The sequence below is a fragment of the Fusarium phalaenopsidis genome, assembly GCF_050370095.1.
Source record: "Fusarium phalaenopsidis strain FUZ10S chromosome Unknown contig_32276, whole genome shotgun sequence".
Lineage (NCBI taxonomy): Eukaryota > Fungi > Ascomycota > Sordariomycetes > Hypocreales > Nectriaceae > Fusarium > Fusarium phalaenopsidis.
In genome coordinates this window covers 156,164-180,101 of record NW_028145418.1, presented here as the reverse complement: position 1 = coordinate 180,101, position 23,938 = coordinate 156,164, and the positions used below count along the sequence as shown (strand labels likewise).

General features: G+C 50.1%; 8 protein-coding genes across 8 annotated transcripts; 5 read left to right on the top strand and 3 right to left on the bottom strand.

The window, feature by feature from the left end:
• Nucleotides 1-5: 5 nt before the first annotated feature.
• Nucleotides 6-1,117, top strand: LRP88_00348 (uncharacterized protein; the record flags this gene model as incomplete). Its single annotated transcript, XM_083237064.1, has 3 exons — nt 6-95; nt 161-917; nt 981-1,117. The coding sequence occupies 3 exons, from the start codon at nt 6-8 to the stop codon at nt 1,115-1,117; spliced, it is 984 nt and encodes a 327-aa protein (XP_083106955.1).
• A 3,649-nt stretch (nt 1,118-4,766) lies between these two features.
• LRP88_00347 (uncharacterized protein) lies at nt 4,767-5,916 on the top strand (the record flags this gene model as incomplete). The annotated part of the gene is made up of 3 exons (XM_083237063.1): nt 4,767-4,975; nt 5,029-5,460; nt 5,511-5,916. The coding sequence occupies 3 exons, from the start codon at nt 4,767-4,769 to the stop codon at nt 5,914-5,916; spliced, it is 1,047 nt and encodes a 348-aa protein (XP_083106954.1).
• Nucleotides 5,917-7,908: 1,992 nt separating this feature from the next.
• LRP88_00346 (cytochrome P450) lies at nt 7,909-9,489 on the bottom strand (the record flags this gene model as incomplete). Its single annotated transcript, XM_083237062.1, has 8 exons — nt 7,909-8,021; nt 8,079-8,268; nt 8,321-8,479; nt 8,533-8,716; nt 8,765-8,877; nt 8,931-9,090; nt 9,145-9,251; nt 9,304-9,489. 8 exons carry the CDS (start codon nt 9,487-9,489, stop codon nt 7,909-7,911), a joined length of 1,212 nt encoding a protein of 403 aa, XP_083106953.1.
• Nucleotides 9,490-10,607: 1,118 nt separating this feature from the next.
• On the bottom strand, nt 10,608-11,751 carry LRP88_00345 (Formate/nitrite transporter-domain-containing protein; the record flags this gene model as incomplete). Its single annotated transcript, XM_083237061.1, has 4 exons — nt 10,608-10,849; nt 10,911-11,216; nt 11,272-11,392; nt 11,446-11,751. The coding sequence occupies 4 exons, from the start codon at nt 11,749-11,751 to the stop codon at nt 10,608-10,610; spliced, it is 975 nt and encodes a 324-aa protein (XP_083106952.1).
• Nucleotides 11,752-12,947: 1,196 nt separating this feature from the next.
• On the top strand, nt 12,948-14,000 carry LRP88_00344 (copper-containing nitrite reductase; the record flags this gene model as incomplete). The annotated part of the gene is made up of 1 exon (XM_083237060.1): nt 12,948-14,000. The coding sequence occupies one exon, from the start codon at nt 12,948-12,950 to the stop codon at nt 13,998-14,000; it is 1,053 nt and encodes a 350-aa protein (XP_083106951.1).
• A 1,072-nt stretch (nt 14,001-15,072) lies between these two features.
• On the top strand, nt 15,073-16,702 carry LRP88_00343 (C-type lectin protein; the record flags this gene model as incomplete). Its single annotated transcript, XM_083237059.1, has 6 exons — nt 15,073-15,272; nt 15,331-15,602; nt 15,650-15,921; nt 15,973-16,435; nt 16,503-16,584; nt 16,633-16,702. 6 exons carry the CDS (start codon nt 15,073-15,075, stop codon nt 16,700-16,702), a joined length of 1,359 nt encoding a protein of 452 aa, XP_083106950.1.
• A 326-nt stretch (nt 16,703-17,028) lies between these two features.
• LRP88_00342 (Calycin-like protein) lies at nt 17,029-17,559 on the bottom strand (the record flags this gene model as incomplete). Its single annotated transcript, XM_083237058.1, has 1 exon — nt 17,029-17,559. One exon carries the CDS (start codon nt 17,557-17,559, stop codon nt 17,029-17,031), a length of 531 nt encoding a protein of 176 aa, XP_083106949.1.
• Nucleotides 17,560-21,481: 3,922 nt separating this feature from the next.
• Nucleotides 21,482-23,175, top strand: LRP88_00341 (uncharacterized protein; the record flags this gene model as incomplete). The annotated part of the gene is made up of 3 exons (XM_083237057.1): nt 21,482-21,527; nt 22,008-22,683; nt 22,740-23,175. The coding sequence occupies 3 exons, from the start codon at nt 21,482-21,484 to the stop codon at nt 23,173-23,175; spliced, it is 1,158 nt and encodes a 385-aa protein (XP_083106948.1).
• Nucleotides 23,176-23,938: the final 763 nt, after the last annotated feature.

Sequence of the window (23,938 nt, the reverse complement as noted above, 5' to 3'; positions counted from 1 at the left end):
CCATCATGTCAGGTACTCTCGACATCTTGCGGCAAGCCTTCTTCGCCGGGTCCCCAAGGTTCATGCCAAAGGATCTCCCCGATCTCAAGGGCAAGGTTGGTGCACTCAGACTCACTGTGGCTACCCTACACCTCGGCCAAGAAATCTGACAATTTGCTAGGTCATTGTCGTCACTGGCGCCAACACAGGAATTGGCAAAGAGATCACCCAGATTCTTTACTCCAAGAATGCGCGTGTTTACATGATGGCGCGTTCTGAAAGCAAGAACAAGGAAGCATGTGATGCCATCCAAGCTGCTGTTCCCAAGTCTGGTGGAGAATTGATCTGCCTCCCGCTTGACCTTGCCGATCTCCCAAGCATCAACGCTTCTGCAGCTGAAATCCTGCGCCGAGAAAGCAAACTCCATGTCCTCTTCAACAATGCCGGTGTTGGTTTCACTGAACATGGTTCCAAGACCAAGCAAGGCTACGAGCTTCAGCTTGGCGTCAACTGTCTCGGAACCTTGGCCTTCACGCACCAACTGACCCCCACGCTAATCTCCACAGCGAGAGACTCGCCCGCTGGGACGGTTCGCGTGGTCTGGGCCTCGTCCACAGCTGCTATCGCCACTACCACCAAGCACTTCATGGAGAGAGTCAAGGACATCACCAAAGAAACTTCGGCTGAGCAGTACTACATCAGCAAGCTTGGTGACTACTTCTATGCCACCGAATATGCCTCACGACACAAGGAACACGGCATCATCTCAACCCCTCTCAACCCCGGAAATCTGGACTCGGAATTTTGGCGCACCATGGGCCCTGCTTTTCACTGGTTCCTCCGCAAGACCGTCTTGTACCCTACAATCTACGGTGCATACACCAACATCTTTGCCGGCTTCTCCCCTGAAGTGACCTTGGAAAAGTCAGGAGCATTTGGTGAGTTTATCTGATAGTGGCTTCGATTAAACATCGATCTGTCGCTGACTACCTACTCAATAGTGGCTCCGTGGGGAAGGCTGTGGCATGCTACCAAGGACATGGTCGCTGGGTCCAAGACCCGGGCAGAGGGAGGCACTGGCATCGCCAAAGAATTCTGGGAATGGAGTGAGGCGCAGGTTAAGCTACACACTAAGTAGGAATCGTGATCCTATCTGTGGTGGAAGTGTGGATGGCTGCTGCCGTTTCTGTTTCGATTTTTCCTTGGGTTGTTTTAGTAGGACTACGAAATTGTTAATCGCGAGGGAGGGGGATTATAGTTGATAGAATACGAGATAATGAGATAATATACGTCGTTAGCATTTCTTGAATATCGAAGCCAAGGGGGCACTTCTAATTGTAAGTCTCACGGCGATGCAGAAGCACTGGCGCTTCACGTCTTATGGCAGATTCGAGCCCATGCCATCTGAAGCTTGCCCTACCCAAGGATCAACGAAACTTCGCCACTAGACAGCCGTTCCTTAAACATGTGGCATTCAGGAATTGGCTATGGACACTGGATTGGGAGGTGGACTGATAAGGAGTCGGGGGCTTGAAGTCATGAACGCCTTCTCAAGGAATATTCCGTTGAAGACCGCAGCCACACGGATAGAGTTGAGACCGCCTTCTCAGGGTCCAGGGGAAAAGAGCTGGGCAATTAAGACGTTTGTGTATCTAGAACAGAACAGGACAAGAGATCGGCAGTTGGCTGAAGAGTACGAAAACCACCGGGGCAGGCATCATCCGTTGGGAAGAAACGCCATTCCGGTGGCATCTAGTTCCAGCCCAGGGTAGATAAACTAGACACAAACTCTAAACGCGCCAGGTGACGCAGCTTTCGAGGCACGGTCTGGGCCTTTCGGCTGAATGCGGGGACGTTTACGAGATGCTGATCCCTTTCGCTTAGTGACGGATGTGTCACCTTTCACAGCTTGGACAGGTTGTCACTGTCCCTGAAGGTGATCTCTTGAAGCGGGGGAAGACAGGGACCAACATGTCGATCAATGATCACCATGGGATCCAGTGATTTACGCGTCCCCAAACCCTGGGATATGGGCATTGACAAGAAAGACCAATAACGGCCAAGCTGAGACAATCTTTCCCAACTAGGCAGGACGATGCTACGCGCTAGGCTGACTCGTCGAGATTACCGATCTCTTAGCTGCAACCTTGATCTTATTCCGGTCAGCTAAAACGCTGCCGCACGGATGACGCATCCGGTACTGCACTGACGAGGGCTTCGTAACTAGCCCAGGAACCTACCGTTTTACGCGAGTCAATTCATGCTCCTACCAGACATCAAGTGCCGGCAGCGGGTAGTGATGATGCATCCAAGTCTAGTCCCTGAGACGGTCGGCGAGGTACGGCCGTCAGACTGGACGCCACCTTTGTTAGTGGCGTTTATCCTCATAATGCGGAAGCGCAGAGCTTGTCGGCATTGAGCACTAGACTTTGGCATGTGGCCCTGAAAGACATCTCTTTGAGTGCGCGAAGGCTCCCAACGCGTACCGGACCCACTTTTTCTCACGTAATGACGAGGGTACGGGCGGGGTACGGGAAGGTCTCTCAGAAAGGAATTACAGCCAAAACACCATAGAAATCATTTTGAAGAGACCTATGACTTCTCAATCAATTCCCGGCGAGGCACTTAACGCCTCTGATTCAAGTAGCTATATCACAGAGGAAAATAGCCGCCGCGAGCAGCCCAACGATATCACGTGCCGGCCGGTCTTCAGCCCGGCCACAACCTGCGGGGCTTACTTCCTTCCAATGGAGATGCCTTCACGCGACTTTGAGGTCAAGCCACTGCCCCATACGCCCCTACAGCTCTTCCAGCTCTTCCTACCTTATTCCTTAGTTAAAAGATGGGTCCAATATACCAATAGCTGGGTTGCAAGCCTGCTCCGAGACCGTCAGTTACGCCCGGCAGCCCGGCTTAGAGGCTGGCATGACACCTCCGTCGCCGAGGTATACGTATGGCTTGCTATCCTGATTTACATAGGAATTCACAAGGAACCAAGGCTCCGCGCCCATTGGGAGACTTCTCATCGGGGGCATCAAGGCCCTGACCACTCGATTATTCGATATATGACGTTCGACAGGTTCCAGCTTCTTCAACGGCACCTACGAGTCTTCAACCCGTTCAACCTCGCCGATACAGGCCTTCCGAAGGTCTTCAAGGCCGTGGATGACTGGTCTGAGCACCTACAAGCGGCGTCTCTCGAGCTATGGAGCCCGGGCACGAATATCGCTGTGGATGAGTGTATGACCCGCTTCACAGGGAGGTCATACGAGACAACGAAGGTCCCAAATAAACCCACGCCCCTCGGCTTTAAGACCTGGGTTGTGGCCCAGAAGGGCTTCTTCCTACGGTGGATTTGGCACCAGCCGAAGAAGAGATACGGACCTGTTGGTCTCCCCAAGAAGCCGCGCCGGCAGCCAAGGAAGAAGAGTCAGTTTTCTCGTCAACTACGCATTCAGAGACGAAAGGACCTATATACGCCTCTCAATCCGACTCAAAGCGTGGTCGTTGCCCTAGTCAATAAGCTGCCAAAAGCCAGATATCACGTCTTCATCGATAACCTCTTCTCATCGGCGAATCTCTTCACACATCTTCGACGGCTAGGTCACGGGGCCACAGGCACAGCCCGCCGCAACTGTGGTATCTTCAAGCCCTTCGTACAGCTCAAAGTCGATGACACTGCCGGCCGTAACCTTCTTCGGTTTGGCGAGCTTCGAATGGCCCCAGCAGTTGATCACAAGGCAAGGAATTCAGACAGATTTAGCTGTATTTCCCTTACTAATTTGTCCCTTGGCTTGGCAGGTCAACCAAATCGCGTGGAAGGATAACGCCCTCGTGCTCTTCCTGACTTCTGTATTCAAGGGCGATGAACGCGTCAACCGGAAGAGGAAGAGGCCAAATACAATGGAAGCCCGGGCACGGCCGATACAGCGTTTTTTTTTTGGTAAGGAAGCTGTGAAGCAATTCGAGATTCCTTCTATTGCTGCTACTTACAACGACGAAATGAATCATGTGGACCGAGGAGACCAACTGAGGGCATCGCTAGGCTATGATCACCGCGTTCGTCGGGGCCCTTGGCAGGCTCTAGCCTGGACCTTCTTATTTGACATTGCCCTCATCAACAGCTATCTTCTTCAACTTCACGGCAGCCCAAGTTGGAAGAGATACAAGTCGCAAGAGGCGTGGCGAGGCTGCCTTGTAGATGCCCTCATCGCGACCTTCAGTCCCGATTTTCATGGAAGGAAGAGATACAGGGCCGGCAACGAAGACCTCAATCACCCGGGCCATAAGCTCAGCTATCGAGGCCGCACCAAGCGCTCTGCCTGTCACGCCTGTCAGGGCCATCGCTGTGGTGTTGTGAGGTCACAAGCAAAAGAGAAGGCGTTGGGGGAGATTGACGGGAACAGGGGGAAAAGGAAGGTGCCCAAATCAAGGTACGGCTGTGAGCTTTGCAATGTTGCACTATGTAACTCATCGTACTGCTTTGACTTATATCACCATAGAATTTAGGTGGGAAAAGAAGTACCTCTCGTAAGCTCCATTTTGATTGGATCAAACCCCTGTCCGGTACGCGTTGGGAGCCTTCGCGCACTCAAAGAGATGGGGAATCTGTAGCTTGTGGATAGGAGAGAAGGGCGATTTGTCGATCGGTGGACAACTTGCCGGGAAACCGGGTACTTCCACATGACGAACCCTGAAGATATAAGGTGTTGTGTGCATTCCTCCTCTTTGCTCGTTCCTCGTATCTCGTCATCTTGTCGTCTCTGGTCAGTTTTCTGTCGCCCAAGATGGTGGATCTCGCCTCCATCTACTTTGGCCTCTTTGTGGGTGTCTTTGTCTTTACTATTGCAAAGGTCATCGGGCAGACGCGGAGCATCTGGAAGCGCACCCACAGCTTGCACAATACGTACCTGTACTTGATCTGGGCTGAGGCTTGGACCAACTTTATCTTTGCCATTGTTACCTTTTTGTTCTTGAACAATGTCATCAAAGGAAGGCAAGTATGAATCGAGTATGTCTTTTGATCCCATTGCTAACTATCATCTCCAGCCTCGTCTTTTTTCTCTTTACAGTTGTACTATGGGCATTCCAGACACAACTCCTGCCCCAGATCATCGCCAATCGAGTCGCCTTGATCATGACCAACAAGCGCCGAGCGACGCACTTAAAATGGAGTCTCGTCGTCAGCATCGGTCTCATCAACATCGCCGTCTGCTACATCTGGACCGTCGCCCACCTGGATGGTGCCACCCCTGCTCAGGTCCATCACAATATTATCTTTGAAAAGGTGGAAAAGATATTGTTCCTTATCATTGACTTGGGACTCAATCTGTACTTTTTGTATCTGGTGCGCTATCGTTTGATTGAGGATGGCCTGGGCAAGTACTGGAGACTCTTCAACTTTAACGCTGGCATGGTGGGCATTTCTACAACCATGGATATTCTCTTGCTTGGCTTCTTGAGTCTACCAAATCCCTACCTGTGAGTTCATACTCTGCCTCACTTGACTGATAGCCACTGACCTTTTATAGATATGTGCAATTCGCTCCTGTGGCATATATCATCAAGCTGTACATCGAGCTACTGATGGCCAGTCTCATCTCCAAGGTGGTTCGTAGCAGCGAAACTGGCCGGGGCGAAGGCTGGTACTCGAACAGCAGAGAAAGGTCCAACCCGACCAACTACGGTCTCACGTCGCGTGCAATCATCACCAGCACCGCCACGGTTTCGAAACCTAGCAACACCATCATGAGCCGTTTAGGCAAAGAAGCTCCTCCGGCTCGCGAAGGCAGCCACAATGGATCAGAGATTCATCTGGCCACATTCCCAGAGCCGCATGGAATCACGAAAACTGTTGAGACGACGGTTGTGGTGGATGATGGTGACGACGGCCGGAGCGAGAGTACTTTCAAAGGCACGTATAAAGAAACGGTATGAGAGGGAGAGGTAATCTTTTTGAGTTAATTTAATGTATTGTAATGAATCATAGTACAATTCTAGTACTGTAGTAATATCACCTGATGGAGAGGCCCCTGAGAGATAATGCCTGCCACTTACTCTCATTTGTTTCACCCTCTGCCCATCTTTGCTTCCTTCCACAACACCATGATCAACTTGGTAACCATGTAAATATCCTCCCTGTACTGACTTTGGAAAATATCTCGCCCAAAGCGATGCTGGATCTTGTCGGAATGCCATCGCTTTGTCTCCTTTGTCATGACTTGGAACAATTCCTCAGCGTGATCGTTAGAGGAATAAGCGAAAGCCGTTCTCCGGAAGAATTGTCGCACACTTGATTCGCTCAAGTCTTGTCGCAGTCCCGATTTTGTCGGCCAAGGGATGTGGCTGCCGCTGATATCGTCGCTCGTGCTGTCGACGGATTTCCAACAATTCTCGTACCTCTTCTATGCATCTGACCACTCGTTTCTTCTTTTCTGCTTCCTCCGCTCTTCTTTTTGTCGTGCACGTTGGGCTCGCTCCTTTGCTTCTTGCTCCTTTTTCTCTTGTTCTTCGCGTTTCCTGGCTTCTTCCTCCCTCATCTTGGCCGCTGCACGTTCCTGAGCCTCCCATATTCTCCTCTTGCTCCGATCAATCATGCGCTGCTGCTCTTCTAGATGCTCTCTAAACCCTGCCAAAACACTCAAAACTGAATGAGTGGGCCTAGGGGGGTAGATTGGCGATGTTGGCTGTTGCTGAGCCTGCCCCCATCTTTGCAAATGTTCCTCTACTATGGATAGGAATTGCTGCGCGTCTTCCTCGCTCCCACATCTTGGGTCATCCATGTGTTTTGTGATGCGAAACCGCAGTATGTCGAAAAATGGCGCCTGTGATATATCTGAGGGATACTCAAATCTGGAGACCTTGTCTGCTTGGTGTTTGTGTTACCGGCACAATGTAGTGGTCGACTCATGTAGCTCGGTGTGCTGAGATCGCTGAAATGAAGCTAGCTGACGAGAACAGGATGGTATTTATGCATTCTGGGGAGAAGAAAAGATGGCATCTTAAATGCGAGGTCTGGCTTTGTTTTTCTCTCTCTTCTTTTGTTGGGCATAATGACGTCTTCAAAAAGAAACCAACAGGTACGAGAATGAGGAGCACCGTACCAACACATAACGGTATGAAAGCTAATACTGTAAAACACCGACATACACAAAGCTTACATTGATATTAAATAAGCTTCAAAGCCATCGCCGTAGAAGGGTACCGTATTAATGCTTAAGCCGACATTACGACGGATTCTCTTCTTCACTACGAGGAAAATCGCCATCATCATGAATGAAAACACAAAGCTGTTAAACATAAGTTTGTTTGTGTTCTGCTAAGACGGTCTGGATATTTAATAGCCTGACTGTCTTGAGTTTGGACAAAGTAGAGGCCACAAGAGCTGTGGGAGGATGTTACTGGTAGAAGTGCATGGCCATCGCAGTAAGGCTGTTGATCGATTTGGGTTGCCCCCTACGAATAGATGTGTAAAAGTAATAGCCTCTCTATAATTACTCACAGACCGTTTATAAAACCCAGTGAAGGGATCAACAGAGTTCAACGGCTCAAAGATGAGTCTCAGCACTTCCAATTCGGTCACTTCGTTGACGGATCTTACCTCGGTAGTAGCATTGTCCAAGCTGTTTCAATGCAGTACGCCCGCAGGTTATCTGGCATCCCCGAACCTAAAGAGTTGCTTTCCCGGGCAGGCAATCACCAGCCAACTTTAGTTAATGGTAGAAAGAATTACGCTTAGATCAGCGTTTTGACAGACAGATAAGTCTATTTATTTATTTTACAATGACACGTACACCAGGCAGCGTCAGGCACAGTCTGATGATCGCCTAGGCGGGCCATATTGTTTGAGGGGTTGGTTCATCAAGCATTCCGTGTAACTATGAAACGCCGTAATATTGTACGAATGAGGTGTGATGATACCTTCACCGCTTAGAATGTGACTGGCAGATCCACAACGCCAACATCTCCGCCCAGCGTAGTAAAGTTGACCTTTTCAAAAGGCACAGCAATCTTGAGATCAGGAAATTCCTTGAATAGGGTGGCTATATGGCTTTAATTAGCTCTACCAGAAAGGCAGAAACCTTAGAGTTATCACTTACCAAACACAGTGGTCAGTTCTGTCTTGGCAAGATGCTCGGCGATGCATCGATGGGCGCCGAATCCATATCCAAGAGGATCTTCAGCAGGCCACTTTCGGTTCATGTTGAACTCATCGGGGTTCTCAAAGATGTCTGCATCACGGTTGGCGGACTGATTCGAGGCAATGATGCCTTCGTTCGCCTTGATATGCTGGGCCGAGTTAGCTTGGAGAGTTCTTACCACGTGGTTGTGATGAGCTTACCTTGCCGCCAATTTCGAGGTCAACCTTGGCAGTTCGCTTGATAGCGAGAGCTGACGCCGTGTGATATCGACAAAGTTCTTCGACGAACTGGGGGGCAAGGGATGGGTTTGCCTTTAGCTGCGCCAGTTGCTCTGGATGTTGGAACAAGGTAACAACACCCTGATAATCGTTAGAAGCTGAACACTTATACCATGCTGCAGAGCCAATCTTACCAACGCGATCATGTTGACCATGGTGGCATTGCCAGCAACGAGGAGCAAAAATGCAATTTGCACCGCATCTGCCTTTTCAATGTTGCCAGGCTTGACCTGTTCTGTACAGAGCTTGCTGATGAGGTCGTCCTTGGGCTCTTTGAGGCGCTTGTCGACCAAGCTGGCCAGGTAGTCAAGGAGCTCCCTGTTTACAGGTTAGTCAAAATCTTCATTGGGTCTAATGGGCGCGGACTGGTTTGCTGCAGATGCCTCTCGGGCTGTGGAACTTCCGTTAGTTCGGATGGCATTCTGATTCGTAAGATACTCCAAATCGTTGAAAGGGACTCCAAGGATGGTGTAGATGATCTGAAGGTGAATAGTCAGAAATGTAACGGCGGTGTTATTGTGGAAATTCATACGTATGACGGCACTGGGAGCGCAAACTCCTTCACCAAGTCAACTGGGCCTGTGGCACAACCCTTCTTCTTCATAGCAGCCAAGAGATCATCGACTGTCTTTTGGATATACGGCTGCAGCTTCTTGACATGTTCGGGAGTGAAAAGAGGCTCTACCATACCCCTGCACTAGATATCAGAGCTGATCTTCCCGGAACTGTCGCCGCGAATGACTTACCTCTGGTTCATGTGGTCTGGGGCATCCATATCAACAAAGGTCGGCTTGGCCTTGGCAGCTTGTTTGCCGCCGGCATTGAGCTCCGGGAAACCAGGACGTGTGCGGACCTGCAATTATCGTCAGCCAAATAGGTTCATAAGAAGCTTCTTAGAGTCCTACCTTGGAGAGCCTCTCATCAGTTGCAACAAACGTGACATCCTTGTACTTGGTCACAAGCCACGCAAGACTGCCATCAAATAGCTTGACCTTGGAAACTGGATCAGTAGCTCGCAGACGCGCGAACTCAGCCGGAGGCTCCATCCCAGAAGCCCGCTGGAACGGGAAACTCGGAGGTTCTGACGCCATTGAAGCAGCTGTCCTTATGAACTGCCGCGTGGGCGGATTGCGTAGAAGCAACTTGGTAGAGATGATCTTTGAAGGGACGGGCCGCATGTTTATAGATGTGAATGCTGACGATCTGCAGGGCGATGAGAGAAGTGATCATCCACTGCATCAGCCTCAGAAGTCTTATACTCAGCTCCCCGGACTATACGGGACATCATGAGATCATTGGATTTCAAAGCAGTGTACGATTTGTCCTCGGAGATGGCCCACTCTATTGACTTCTCGCAAGGTTGTACTGGATCGGACGTACCACGTTGCTAGCGTTGCTCCATAAAGGAGAAGTTGCAAATAACAGTGTCTCTACTCGCAACCTATGTCTATATCCAAGGTACTCCGAATGCAAGTCAACGTCATTGTGATACACCTCAAGTTCCGCCCTCTTCTCGCGTGTGTCAACGACTACGACCCAAGATCTAATTACGAGGGCCTAGACCAGCTCCAAGTCACTTGTACCGTCCCGAGCCGTCCGGATGTCCAACGGCGGAGACTAGAACGTTTTGTGTGTTAATGTCAATATGGTCTGATGAGTAAATAAATGGATCTCGTTGGTCCAGGCCCCTGCGCGACGTTTGAGATGCCTCCGTGGAGATGGTTCAACTACCGCGGAGATGCTGAAATCTACCGCTTAAATGCCCACCCCGGGGAAATATTAAAATGATATGATGCCATGATCTGACAGAAAAGGCGTTCCACTTGGTCAGCATGCATTCTTCAGCCCTTGAAGAAATCCGCGGAAGCTCCTGATCGCGGTGTCGGTCAAACGACCTGGGAGCTTGGCTGTCTACCGGAGATGCTCTCCCAGGCTGCCTCCATGCCAGTTCTTCTCTCGTAAGCCGAGATTACTGGATCCCATATAGGGGCAATTGGGCCACATACGTCGTCGGGCAAGCAATGATGTGGAATCAACATTCAAAAACTAACAGAAATAGCAAACATGAATCATCTTTCCAGGTCCACGCGTCAAAACCCTCATCTAGCCCGGTGCGAACCCCCCATTCATCAGTCTAGATTGCCCCGTAAGAAGTCTTGCCATTGCCGTGTTCATTATTCATTCCTCTTGTCATGCGCTTTCCCCCCCTTTACTTGGTGCTGTGAGAGACGGAGACATGCCTCGTCTCGATTCTACTCTCCTCATCCGTGGCAGCACTCTTTCTCCTGCCGTCGAGAAAATGCAGGTGAGAGTGAGTCTCCACATGAGGCCCCTGATACTCAACGCCGTCGATCTTGACAGGGGCTTCCATACAGAGGTATATGTACCAGTAGTACGCGGCTACGAACAGACCACCCCCGAGGACGTTTCCCAAGGTTGCCGGGATTATACCTTGGAATGAACTGTCAGTTTTTGCTCTTTCAGGCCCCCATTGGAAAATGGAGTTTCTTACCCTTCCAGATGTACAGGCCAACATCCAGCCCGGGGGTGTGCAACCAGATGCCCATTGGCATGTAAAACATGTTGGCGACAACGTGGTCAAGTCCCAGAGATACGAAGGCAAAAATGGGCCACCACATTCCGATGACCTTTGAGCTCAGATCCTTTGCCTGGGTTCCGAGGAAGACAGCCAGACACACGAGCCAGTTGCAGCCTATGCCTCGCAGGAAGATCTGATGCAATTGAGGGGTTATTTGCTTCTTGGTTGCAAAAGAAATCACTTGTTCCTTGTAGGGAGAAGCATCGAAAACACCGCCATCTGTTCAACTCTGTCAGCTTCAACTCCCACATGGCCGAGATTGGCGAAATCTTACATCCCATGATGATGGCCATGACAAAGAGCGAGCCTGCGAGGTTCCCAAAGAAGCAAAGGAACCAGTGGAGCAGCATCTTTCGGACCGGAAGCCGGCCGTGGAGAACAGATGACATTGTAAACTGGAAAACTCGGTTAGCGAAAACTCGGGAGGCGCAGAGGTACCCAAGCATACCATAGTGGTTGCGGTGAAGAGATCAGCTCCGGTGAGAACGACCATCACCAGGCCCAGGGGGAAGACTCCAGCCCCTATCAGTTTGATGAGGCCAGGGGCATTCTCTTGGTACCAAGGGGCTGTCATGGCAGTGAGGGAGACGGCACAGCCAAAGGAGAGAAGGCAGCCGGCAGAGATTGCAGAAAGGAAGACTTTGTCAGGTCTTATGTTTCCCTTTCTAACACCGATCCTGGAGATGAGTTCTATCGTCTCTGCGGGCGTGTACGCCGCCAGGTTGTTGATGTTTACCACAAGTGGGCTACTCATGGTGGAGGTGAGTTTGGAAGTGAGAAGTCGATATCCCAACTTCAGCAAAAGATTTTTGATACTCAATCGAGGTCAATTACTTTTCATTTTGCATTTTCGTATTTCTCGAGAGAATCATCATCTCTTTAACTCTCCCAACTCATAGCCCACGAGAATAGCTTCGCAGTCCCAAGTCCGTCCCGAGACCATCAAGACCTGCGGGACATCAAGACGTCTCCTGACGGCTGGTTTCTAATCAACGTGAGACTCTCAACAGTCGTATTGACATCGTGAGATTACATCTATGAGATTTCTCAATCTGGCCCGACTTGAGGCTTCAGGAGACTTATTCTCCTCCATTGTAGGGCTGTTTCTTCCAGATAGTCTCACCACCATCAGAAGACCTCATGAATAGGAGGGTGCGTATACCCTGCCTCTAGATGATCACTTGGACCTCGGTGGCTCCGTTGACGTCTTGGTTCGAATGTTTTTACCCGGCCAATGCCACAGGGGTCTAACCTACTCCGGCCAACGGTGAGGAGCCGTGGTCTTGGGGGTCCTGTCACACGGCGGGCCACGCTGTCTGATTACCAAGCCCCTATGCCCAGACCTGGGCTGTTCTGCTATACCGTCCTCGTGGTCTGATTTGCTTGTTATAAAGATATCATCCTGGCCCGCTCAGCCCTGTTTACGCCCGAAATAAAGCCTATCAACCGAGTCAGGGATTCTTACTGGCTTCTTTCTTCACCGTTACACAATGACTCGCTTGGTGACTACATGCTGGAGTCTCGCTCCAGCAACCAGTCAACTTTATTCAATGGGGAGCAGAGCCGCCGTCTCGACTGCTCTCCGTGCAACCTTATTAAGACAGGCCAGGAGAGGTCCGGCTGTTAGGGTCAGATCCTTCACCTCAAAGCCGAGAGTCAATAATGAAGCCAATTATGCTCGCTTGGTTCCTGTCGTCGCAGCTTCTACTGGCCTTGCTCTCGGCTACTACCTCTACCAGCGTGGCCCTGCCCCGGTCCGGATGGACTTGGCACCGCCAAAATGTCACAACTGCGTAGACGAGAACATCCCAAAGGAAGAGACGGGGGGTGACTGCTGCTCAATCGAAGGCAGGGGTCTGGATTGTTGCTCCAAAGAGGTAAGTCAGATCCCCTAGTCGGGCCAGTTGTGATTCTTAGGCACAAGCTGATATCACCAAGGGCTCTATTGCGATGGTCCCTGCTATTGGCGGAGACCCAAACGTACAAGTCTTTGAGCCTATTACCGAGAATGGTGTCCAGCTGGCGGACCTTCCCTTTGAAAATGCCATTCTTACAACCGCGCCCAATGTTCCGCCAGCCATCACAAGAGATCACCCAGCCCTTGTCAAAGTCCCACTTGTCACTACAACCAAACTTGCACAGCTCACAAGCCAGTACAAGTATGAGCAGTGGACTTTCAATGGCACAGTTCCAGGACCTTTTATCCGTGCCAAAGTGGGCGATGTCGTGGAACTTAGCCTTACCAACAAGGATCCTGCTGGCAATCCGCATAACATCGACTGCCATGCATTCACTGGACCCGGAGGTGGCGCTGCTGTGACTACAGCTGAAGAGAACGAGACAAAGACTGCTCGCTTCAAGCTGCTCTACCCAGGACTCTACGTGTACCACTGCGCCGCAGCGCCAGTACCCGTTCATATCGCCAATGGCATGTACGGACTGATGTATGTGCAGCCAGAGGGCGAAGATCTTCCTCCCGTGGACAAGGAATACTACGTCATGCAAAGCGAGTTCTACCATGAGCCTCCAGAGGTCGATGATGATGGACGCCGTTCTGAGATTGTCGAATTTTCGTATCCCAACGGTCTGCGGGAGGAACCTCAAGTTGTCGCCTTCAACGGCAGTGAATCCGCTCTCACAAGAGACAAGCCCCTCAAGGCCAATGTTGGCGATAACGTCCGAATCTTCTTTGGCAACGCTGGCCCTAACTTGACGAGCTCATTCCACATCATCGGTTCTCATTTCAAGAATGTGTACCGAGACGGTGGTGTTCTCAACCCCCCGTCACAAGGCATCCAGACAGTCTCAGTTCCTTCCGGCGGCTCAACCATCGTGGACCTCAAGATGGCAGTCCCAGGGACCTACACTCTGGTGGATCATGCCATCTTCCGTCTGGACAAGGGAGCTGTTGGCTTCCTCAACGTGTCAGGGCCGCCAAACCCGGCTGTGTATCAAAGCCCTCAACCGCCCAGGCCATGTGTGGGATGTAAACTCCATGCCTGATCAGATCATCCCGCCTCCACTGATATCCTGGCTCCTTTCATTTATGGCTCGGCAAGACGCTTGTAATCATGGTCTGAGTGAAATGTGGTCTATTCAGGAGGGTTTCTTTGGACTTGGGGTTCCGTGGTTTATAACGCATTCCGGCCGGTGGGGGGATTGATCGCGCTTTTGTGATTCCTATTAATGGCAGCTTTCTTGGCTTCAACACGTCTCGGGGGAGTTTTGTTGCTTTTATGCAATGGTTCATTATCTTGTCCTTTACCTCAAATCCATAAATCTGAATACCTTCTACTTCACCTCTTGCGCCCAATGTGTTTTGAACCTCTCCCGACGATGTAGGATGCCTCAAGTGCCATACCCAAGAATGATGTCAAAAGGTTGCATGAGAAACAGCGGAGAGAAAGGAAAGGGGATACGGTACATGGAAGTGGGCATGGATAACACGTCACGAGGATGTTCACGTGTACGAGCCTAATTCAACTGAGCAAAAGTCGGCATCCCTGCCTGCCCCTTGTTCACTTGGTGGCTCAACACACTCTCTCATTCAACCTCCTCATGGAACGAGCTAACCTAGACCACAGCACGACGGAGTGACTCTGTGTTTATAATACCTACCTAGTCGATAATGCCATCACTTTCAGCTTTGATAAGAGTGCATCTTGGCCGCGGCCATTCCCCTTCAAGTTATTGTGTCTTACTTTGACGTCGTCGTGTCGGTTAGAGACCCAATCACTTTTGCGGATCTCGCCGTCGGCCCGTCGCCCTGCGGATCTCGATCCACCTCCTGAGATAATCTCCAAGCCAACGCAGTCTTAAACCATGGCTGGTTAGCTTGGATCTGAAGCTGGTCACACCAGATGAATTTATTGGACAGGATTTACCTACAGATTGGTGGCTGGCTGGAACATGGTTCGCTAGGGAAGGAACTTTGGTCTTGGCTGGTCCATCTCCATGGGGGTTTTGCCGAGTATGACGTCTACGATGCAAAATATCGCCAGGGTTGTTATGGACAAAATCATCGTCCGTTGGCTTTTCATTACCATTTTCCAACTTGACTTCTTCGATCGCCAATATGAGCTTCAACCCCTATGCCTTCCCTCTTTCGCCCAAAGAGTATGCGCCGAGACCGGTGCCCTCGCTTGAGGAATGGAGGCAGCTATGGAGCGCCTGGGATCTTGTGACGACCAAGATGATTCCTCCTGATGCTCTGATGGAGCAACCGATCCCTTTGCGCAACCCACTGCTCTTTTACCTGGGACATATCCCGACCTTGTGCGTTCGGCAAATTTGACCATTACATCTCATTGCTAAGCTAATGATGATCTCCTAGTGAAGATATACATCTAACCAGAGCAACCAACAAAACACCGACCGAGCCAGAGTACTATCAGAAAATCTTTGAGAGAGGCATTGACCCGGATGTTGATGATCCATCCAAATGCCATGACCACAGCGAACTACCCGATATTTTCCCTCCATTGAGTGAGATCCTCGAGTACCGTGAGCGTGTCAAATCTCGGATCAAGCATCTTTACGGAACCGGCCAAGCACACTCAGACCGTCGCGTTGGTCGGGCTCTTTGGATTGGCTTCGAGCATGAGGGTAGGTGCGCTGCAGAGATTTGAAGATTTACTTTGACAATCGCATAGGACTTCACGCAGAAACCTTTCTTTTTATGACCATCCAGAGCCCCAACATCCTACCGCCTCCGGGACTTCCAAAGCCCGACTTTGCCAAGATTGCCAAAGAGGCAGCGTCGCGGCGTCTCGAGAATCAATGGGTCACGATACCTAGTCAAACGTTTACCATAGGTTTCCATGATCCAGAAAGTGACCAGGGACCAGACCGATTCTTTGCATGGGATAACGAGCGCGAACCGTACGACGTCGACGTACCGGAGTTTCAATCACAAGCCCGACCAGTGAGTAATGGCGAGTACTCAGCTTACTTGATCGACACCAAACAGGTACAGATCCCGGCAACTTGGAGTAAGATTGGCGACTACCACAACCAAACCGATTTCCACCCTTTCATCTCCCGCCTCGCCGTTAAAACGGTCTGGGGGCCGGTTCCTTTGACTCAAGCACTCGACTGGCCTGTGATGGCCTCATTTGATGAGGTAGAGCGATACGCGAACTGGGTGGGAGCTCAGATTCCTACTCTACACGAACTTCGGAGCGTGCATAGATATGTCGAGCGTCAACACAATGCCCCGGACAGCAAAGTGAACAAAGGTTTTCATACAGACCCTCATGCCATATTCACCGATCTCACGGGTACAAACTCGGGCTTTCACAACTTCCATCCCTTTCCAATCACACATAAAAACAGCGTCTGCGGGCTGGGTGATACGGGTGGTGCGGCGGAATGGACGAGTGACTTCTTTGCCCCGCAGCCCGGTTTCAAGCCCATGGATATCTATCCGGGATATAGTGGTGAGTTTACTGATCTGAGATGATTCTTAAGAACTATTTCTTGGGCGGCTACTGACAAATCTTCCAGTCGACTTCATGGATGGGAAGCATATCGCCGTTGTAGGGGGAAGCTGGGCTTTGCACCCTCGTATCGCGGGGCGAAAGAGCTTGTAAGTATTTCGGCCGGTTTGAATGTTACTGATACTAACGCAAGCAAGCCTGAACTGGTGGCAGAAGAAGTATCTTTGGCCATGGGTAACATTCCGTCTTGTGAGAGATGTCAAATAGCTGGGCAGAGGATTGTTAGCCAAGGCTATGCAGTACCAATACTGCGTTTGAGGAAGGAACTGAACCAGGGCTACCACGAACATCGTTGCGAGTTACCATCGAGCTGAACATTAGGTTCGATATGAAGCTGAACTGCATCATTGCCGTGGCGCCCAAGTGACGTCTGTCTCTGACTTTTCCTGGGGGTACCACGGAGAATTTTTGATAGGCCTTCCACTGTGTCTCATTAATGGAGTTGAAATCTAATATGTATAATACTCAGACCTCTATATGTTCTATGAAATTCAGATGTGCACGCCGTTACATAATCCAAAACTAGTCCCGCTTTACAAGGTCGGGGCGTCTGGCGTGATGGGCATCAAACCACCCTTACCCTTGAATACTTCCAAAATATTAGCCTGCTCCGTCAAAATAAATCTATCTGTCTGCTTTCCAATCGCAGCTAGTCCCTTCCAACGCTCAAAATCCTTGGGGTTCCTCTTATCACCATGTGCCTCCTCCGCGTGCTCCCAGTGTCCTTTCGAGAACCCTAGCATGCCGTTGACTTTCTTGCTCGTAATGTCGTATACCAAGGACACAATGGTCCCTGTCTCTTCTAGCCAGTTGATCTGCCAGAGCTCTCCTGGCCGTACACACTGATATGCGGCGGTTTGATAGTTGATACGACCGGCCATGGGGCCACCGTGGATGGCATAAACGACACGGTCTTCAGAAAAGAACCAGATCTCATAACGCCATTTTTCTGGGTTGCCCTCGGCGTCTGTAGCGTTATAATCGTAAACGAGGTGTGTGTCGCGGATATCATCCTCAAAGGATGGGTCGAGGGGTGTGTTTGTTTGGTATCGTGGGAGAGCCATTGTGATGATTGATGTGTTGTTATTAAGATCAAAATCTTTCTTTTGATACAGCTTGGGTTTTTGTGACGCCTTTATAGTTTCCCAAATCTGGTGATCCCGCTGAACGCCGACATAACGTCATCCACTCCCTCGGAAAATGCGGCTCCCCAAGACTCCACTCCGGCCGGAATTAACAAGACAGCTGCCGGGATGCCTTGCCGATATCTATATCCGAACCTCGATATGGCCAGAGCTTAAAGTGAAAACTTAAGTTAGCATCGTATGATGTCACACCGCGCGACGATAACGTCCAAAAATTGACGCAAATCGCCGCCAGTCTCGCGATGTAGGAATACAATCGGCCCTTTGGCCCAACAGACTGGAGTCGAGTTTCGGTTCCTGGCGCTTCTATTATCCTATTTGGTTTAACGCTGTTATCATTTTGATAATTGGCCAACTTGAGGCGCTTTTATTGCCCTGTTTCGTACATGCCTATGTCCCCGTGGCCTATACACATAGACAGCTGTCATCACGCTGCTGTCAGGCGCTTCGGCCTCTCCGTTCTATTGTTTGGTCTTCGCGATTCCATATTAGACACATAAAGCTTCTTCCATTCGCACGCATGTTTTCTGGCATAGCCAGCTGATCTGGCGATACCATCATCACGACGCGACGGTTACAATACATCTTGTAAACGCATGGCGGGAGATCCAACGAGAAAGTTGTCTTATCAATATCATACAATACTATCAAAAATGAGGAACCATCTGGATCCAGGTGGGTGATATAAATACCCCTATAGGAACCTTCCTGATACTCATAAAGGATTCGACAATTATAAAAACCCTTGCACCGCAAGATGCCACAACAAGCATCCCAAAGATGCCTAGACTCATCTTAAAATACCTCGAGGCCAGGACATCCTTGGTATTCGTCGAATAAACCTCAAATGTGATGAACAGGGCGACGCCGATGCCGAAGAAAAATACGGGCAACGCGGACGCAACCGTCAGACAACTGATCTTCCAAGCGAGTTTCTCTGCGCTTGTCGGGAACATCCAGTTCCACGCCGAGAGATGAACTCCTCCGTATATGGCTGACATGACCATGGCTGAGACGGGGACCCAGGGGGTGTTCAAGAGAGTGAAGAGTCGGGCGCAGAATAATAGATAAAATCCATAGGACTTTTCCTCATCCTTCAGGGTCTTGAAGTCCAAATTTCCCCCCCGATTGGTGAATGGAAGTTCACTAAAAGTGTCGGTGTCATTTTGAGGAACGAACTCGTCCAAACGAGAAAGATAGAGTGGCAGGGGTGACCCGTCGCTCGGAAGGACACCTGGTATTCTCATGGGCTCGTCGACGTCGCTCAGCCCAACATTTGGGGAGACTATTGACAACTCGCGACGGTTCTCGAAAGGGAAAGCTTTGAAGATGGAATCCCACCGACGAATAAACTTCTCTGATATCTCTATATGGCCACGGTCGATGAATGGAGCCAAAAGTGATCCATCCAAAGAGTCAGAAGAATTTCTGCGCAGAAATTCCGAAGATTGCCGGTTCGAATTGTCGTAGTAATATGTTGAAAAATGATCAAGGATAGGCTGCTGCATGCCATTGCCATAATGTCGGGTACTGTGTCCATACAGGGCGACACCGGATGGGAGAATGTTGCCATAATGCATCTTCGACCCTATGTCAGGCATGATCCATTTCATAGGTTTGTCGTCCAGTCCCAGTGGAGGGTCCTGGTAATCACTCCTTGGAGCCTCGAAGAGTGCCATATGATAGCAGGCCCACGAGTAAAACTGTTGTTGGACTTTCAGGGCTATCTCGCTCTCGAAGTCGCCCATCTTTACCACAAGAGGCTCTTGGATGTTGAGAGGCTTCTAGGAGAGCATTTTAGTTGCTATTGTTAAGAGATGTCTCGGAGGGAGTAAAGTATACCTTGAACCAGCAAACATAGAAGAGTACGGCGCATACCACGTGAACCATGGTATGGACCTCTAGTAATGTCAAGGGAAGGTTGGTGATCTTTCTGGAAATACACTGTATCACCATCCAAAGAACTTGGATGACAACCAAGCACTTCTGGAGGATATCGGCTTTGCTTTTGTCATCAATGTCCTTCTTTAGAATCTTGATCCAATGCCCCCTTTCAGCAAGCCAGATTATGGTCTTGGTGCTCGGGCGAGCGGTGAATGGTCTCCGCGTGAAATGTTCCCGCCAGTCGGTGTCCATATCGTTCTCTGACATGATTTCATCAACGTCGATGTGTAGGCCTCCCATGATGATAAAGAAAGCATATCGGAGGTCGATTTCAAACTTTGTTATCGTGTCAGAATATCATTGTTTTAAGTGGCATACCGGGAGTCATCTCACATTCGCATCTGATCCCCCTCGCCGCCCAAGCTCAAAATCTTCTCGCCGATTCTTGCGACGTATTTTAAGCAGTTTTGATTTGAGATTCCAGGCTTGCCGTAGTTGATATGCCGCCATAAACAAGGCAATTTCGGGTGCAAAAAGAGTCAGGGCGACCCATTTTAGCTTTTGGAGGAAGATGAACCGCGAAGAGGTCTTGATCGGGACGTCAAGATGTAACGCGGTATAGATACACGCGACGAGCGTTAGCACGCAGCTCTGTATGATATCAAGACTACCACGGACATTCGGCGAATCGGTCCAGGTAGGGGCGAAAATGGTTCGTAGGTCCTCGGTGCTATTCTCGTGCGGAATGAGAAGAGACCACGGGATTTGCGTCGACGAGTTCACCATCGTCGGATGAAGCGCAATCGTCTCGTAATGTTATCAACGACTCTTCAATTTCAACACAGAAAACAGAGATAAGGATGAAAGATATGAATTTTTGTCACAGCCTGATTTCGGGGTCGAGACCTATTTAACGCGTGCCAAGGTTGACTTGGGTTGAAAACCAGGCCACCAATCACAGGCTAAGAGACCATGGATGTGCAGCGAGCTGAACAAGACATGGCTTACCAAGCCGGCTGGGGAGCCAATAGCTAATGGGGAACCTGCAGGCTCTTTATCGACTATTGGAATTCCAGGCTGTCTCGACCGGCCTTTTTTGCCGGTGCCGATTGCCAAGGCAGATTGGATGAAACCTGTACCTGAAACCATAGTGAACGTGAAGAAGGCAATGCGTTGGACCATGCAATCCGTGATAAAAACGTCGCAGAAGAGACTGTGATGTTGTTGGTGTTCTATCAATGCCGTCTCTGTCGGCCACAATATCAAAGAACACAACAATCAAGACATGATAGCATTGAAAGCCAATCGTCATTCAGAGCAGCTAGAGTTGTCCAATTATAGAGGCTTTCTGAAACCTCAGCACGTATTACCGTCTGAGCGCTCAACGGAGACAAGTAGTTCAATCGCCAATGACGTCTCGCCGTTGGACTGTTACAGACAAACTTACTTTTCTGTCGTGCATTTGATGCAGCCTTCCCGGGAATGCACATGTCGTCTTGTGGCTGGGACCTGCCAAGGAACCGGATTCCAACACCAATAGACGATCGCCATCGCATTCTTCCCTCACACAGAACCACATTTCATTATCATCGTCTGCAGTGATGACAAGAACCGTCAAACTGGATGCAAGTTGAAGGGGGATCTTCATATTTGGTTCAAAGAGGTTTCACTGTGGCGGTGGGCTTCAACTCTCGTCAACTCCACAGGAGGACATAGCTTAGGTATCATTAACAGCCTCACTCAGAAACCTCGACGGAGGGTGGCGTATCCAAGAACCTTTGACAGTACGGTACGACGTAAAAACAGCGGCAGCGTCCGTGGTTACCCCAGAACACTAGCAAGCCCGTGAGAACGGGGGCTGAATGATTCGCGATGTGGCGTTCCGAGGCGGCCAAGCTTGCACCCGAGCCAATCCCTCTCTCGAGTAGCTGATCCTCTCGACGCCTTTTGATATCGAATGCGGTACATTGATAGCCGTGGCGCAAGTAAACTTCAGCACGCAAGTGAAACCTTGGTCATCCTGCAGAACTGTGCATACAAAGTCTCGGTTCCTCCCACAGAACCGCGATCGACCTGCTCGACCTTTCCATGTTCACTCGAACAGTACTACAATGGGCCTCCAGCACCGTCTAATACTTGTATCAATTCTATATGCCTCATTTCTCGTACCAAAGGCGCTCGCGCGAGACCTTTCCTCACCCAGCTTATCCGAGTATCCTCGCTGTGCGGTACGACTCACCCCCACCCGAGGATCCCCTCTTTTGACACGCTGTCTAGGCAAAATGCATGATCAGCGCCCTTCAGGGGGGGTTTTGTGCCCCTAGCAACCAGACTTGTATTTGTGTAGACCACGAGTTTCAGCAAAATGCCACGAGCTGCGTGTCCGCGAGCTGTACCATACCCGAAGCATTAAGTGCGTAAGCTCCGTCCAGCCAACAATCGGTCACCATCTACCCGATCTGCGCTAATACCTGATACTGCAGAGGCCAAGAACTCCAGCTTGGCAGATTGCGGTGCTCCAATACGCGACCGCTCGCAGCAGTTTGTCACTCTCTCCACCACTCTCACTGTAGTAGCAGGGGTCTTTGTTGCAATTCGGTTCGGCTACAAGCTGTCGGTCTCAACTATCAAGATCGATATCGACGACTGGCTGGTCCTGGCGGCAATCCTCTCCTTCATTCCTGCTGCCGTAATCACTGTCCATGGTACAACAGCCAACGGGTTCGGTCGAGACATCTGGACTCTTAGCCCCCATCATATTACCACAATCACACGCCTCTGCTACATCCTAGGAACATTATACTTCCTGCAGACTGTGCTAGTGAAGCTGGCCATTATCGGCTTCTACATACGCATATTCCCTATGCGGGAAACCCAGCGTCTGCTCTGGGGCACCTTCATTTTCACCTCCTTGTGGGGCGTTGCCTTTGTCATTGTAGGCATCTTTCCCTGCACGCCCATCTCATATTTCTGGAACCAATGGGATGGACTGCATAAAGGCAAATGCAATGGCATCAATGCTATTTTGTGGTCGCACGCCAGTTTCAGCGTCGCCCTGGACCTGTGGATGTTGGCGGTGCCGCTGTGGCATCTGCGAAGCCTACAGCTTCATTGGAAAAAGAAAGTTGGTGTGGCCTTCATGTTCAGTGTTGGTACCTTGTAAGTTGTCTCCCCTATGGCTCTTACCTGCCGGACAAGTACTAATCCCTTGTTAGCGTAACCGTCGTGAGCGTGATCCGTTTCAAATCTTTGGTAAATTTCGGCAAGTCGATAAACAAGACATGGGAGCTATACAATGTGTCTGTCTGGTCCACCATTGAGATCACTGTTGGCATAATGTGCGCCTGCCTCCCAACGATGCGCGCAGTGCTCGTCAAGATCTTCCCCATCTTGTCCGCTTCATCGACACAAAGCAGCAGAGGCAATCAATACTGCGAGCGACATAACAGTCTTCCACCCATGGCTGGCAGAATGGGGGCTCAGGCTGTGGCAACTGCCAGCTCCAATCGACTGCATTCCGACGAGGAGCACTACGTGGAGACACCTGGGATCATCTTTCACAAGACGTATGGTGTGCGATACAGCGAGAGTGATGAAGCGAGGCTTATGCCAGAGAAGTCTGGAAACCAATTTGGTCAGAGGAAGCAGTGATGTGCAGAGTGGACAATAGTTTGCGAACGGGAAGCTGTTGAACGTTGTGAAGAACTATGGCTCGGGCATTTGGTTGAGAGCATCATGCGCTATTTCATTAAACCAAAGGAAGCATCTAATACGGCTTCTTTAAGGAGTAATATGGAGTACCTATTCAATAAGGATATAACCAACCACTTGGTTTCATAGGCGAGTTGAGAATAAATGGCACTTCTGCCACAGCTGGAAATTATGAAACTGGATGACCACCGTACCCGGCAGCGTCCGTATGCTGTTTCAGTGGCAAAGTATTTATCCCTGCACTTATCGATCCCTCTATGCATGCATTGACGTTGAACGTGCTCCCTTGGTGCACGGTGTGCCAAGTTTCAGAGTTGTCCATTTAAAATTACAGCTTCGCCAAGGGAGTTATTGGAGGAGCACTTTGCATAAGAGGCTATGCCAGGTCAGCCGACCGCAGTCACCAGTTCATCATTTCATTGCTCCAGCTTGTTCTCTCTGCAAATTTTACGCGGTTCCTCAAGTCTACCTCGTTTATCGACAAGAGTGCAACACAGATTGTGCTTCTGTCAATCCCTATAAGCTTGATGAGGACAGAGTAAGATCTTTGCCTGGGCCCCTGTCATCCTTATTAAGTGGACCTATCTTGCATTACTGTCTGCAAGCACTTAATAATCTGATGCTTGTTAGCACAGTTGCCACTGTCCGATGACATCCTGCCAAGGGGCTTTCCTTGGCAGCACTGACGTTGATCCTTGGCATT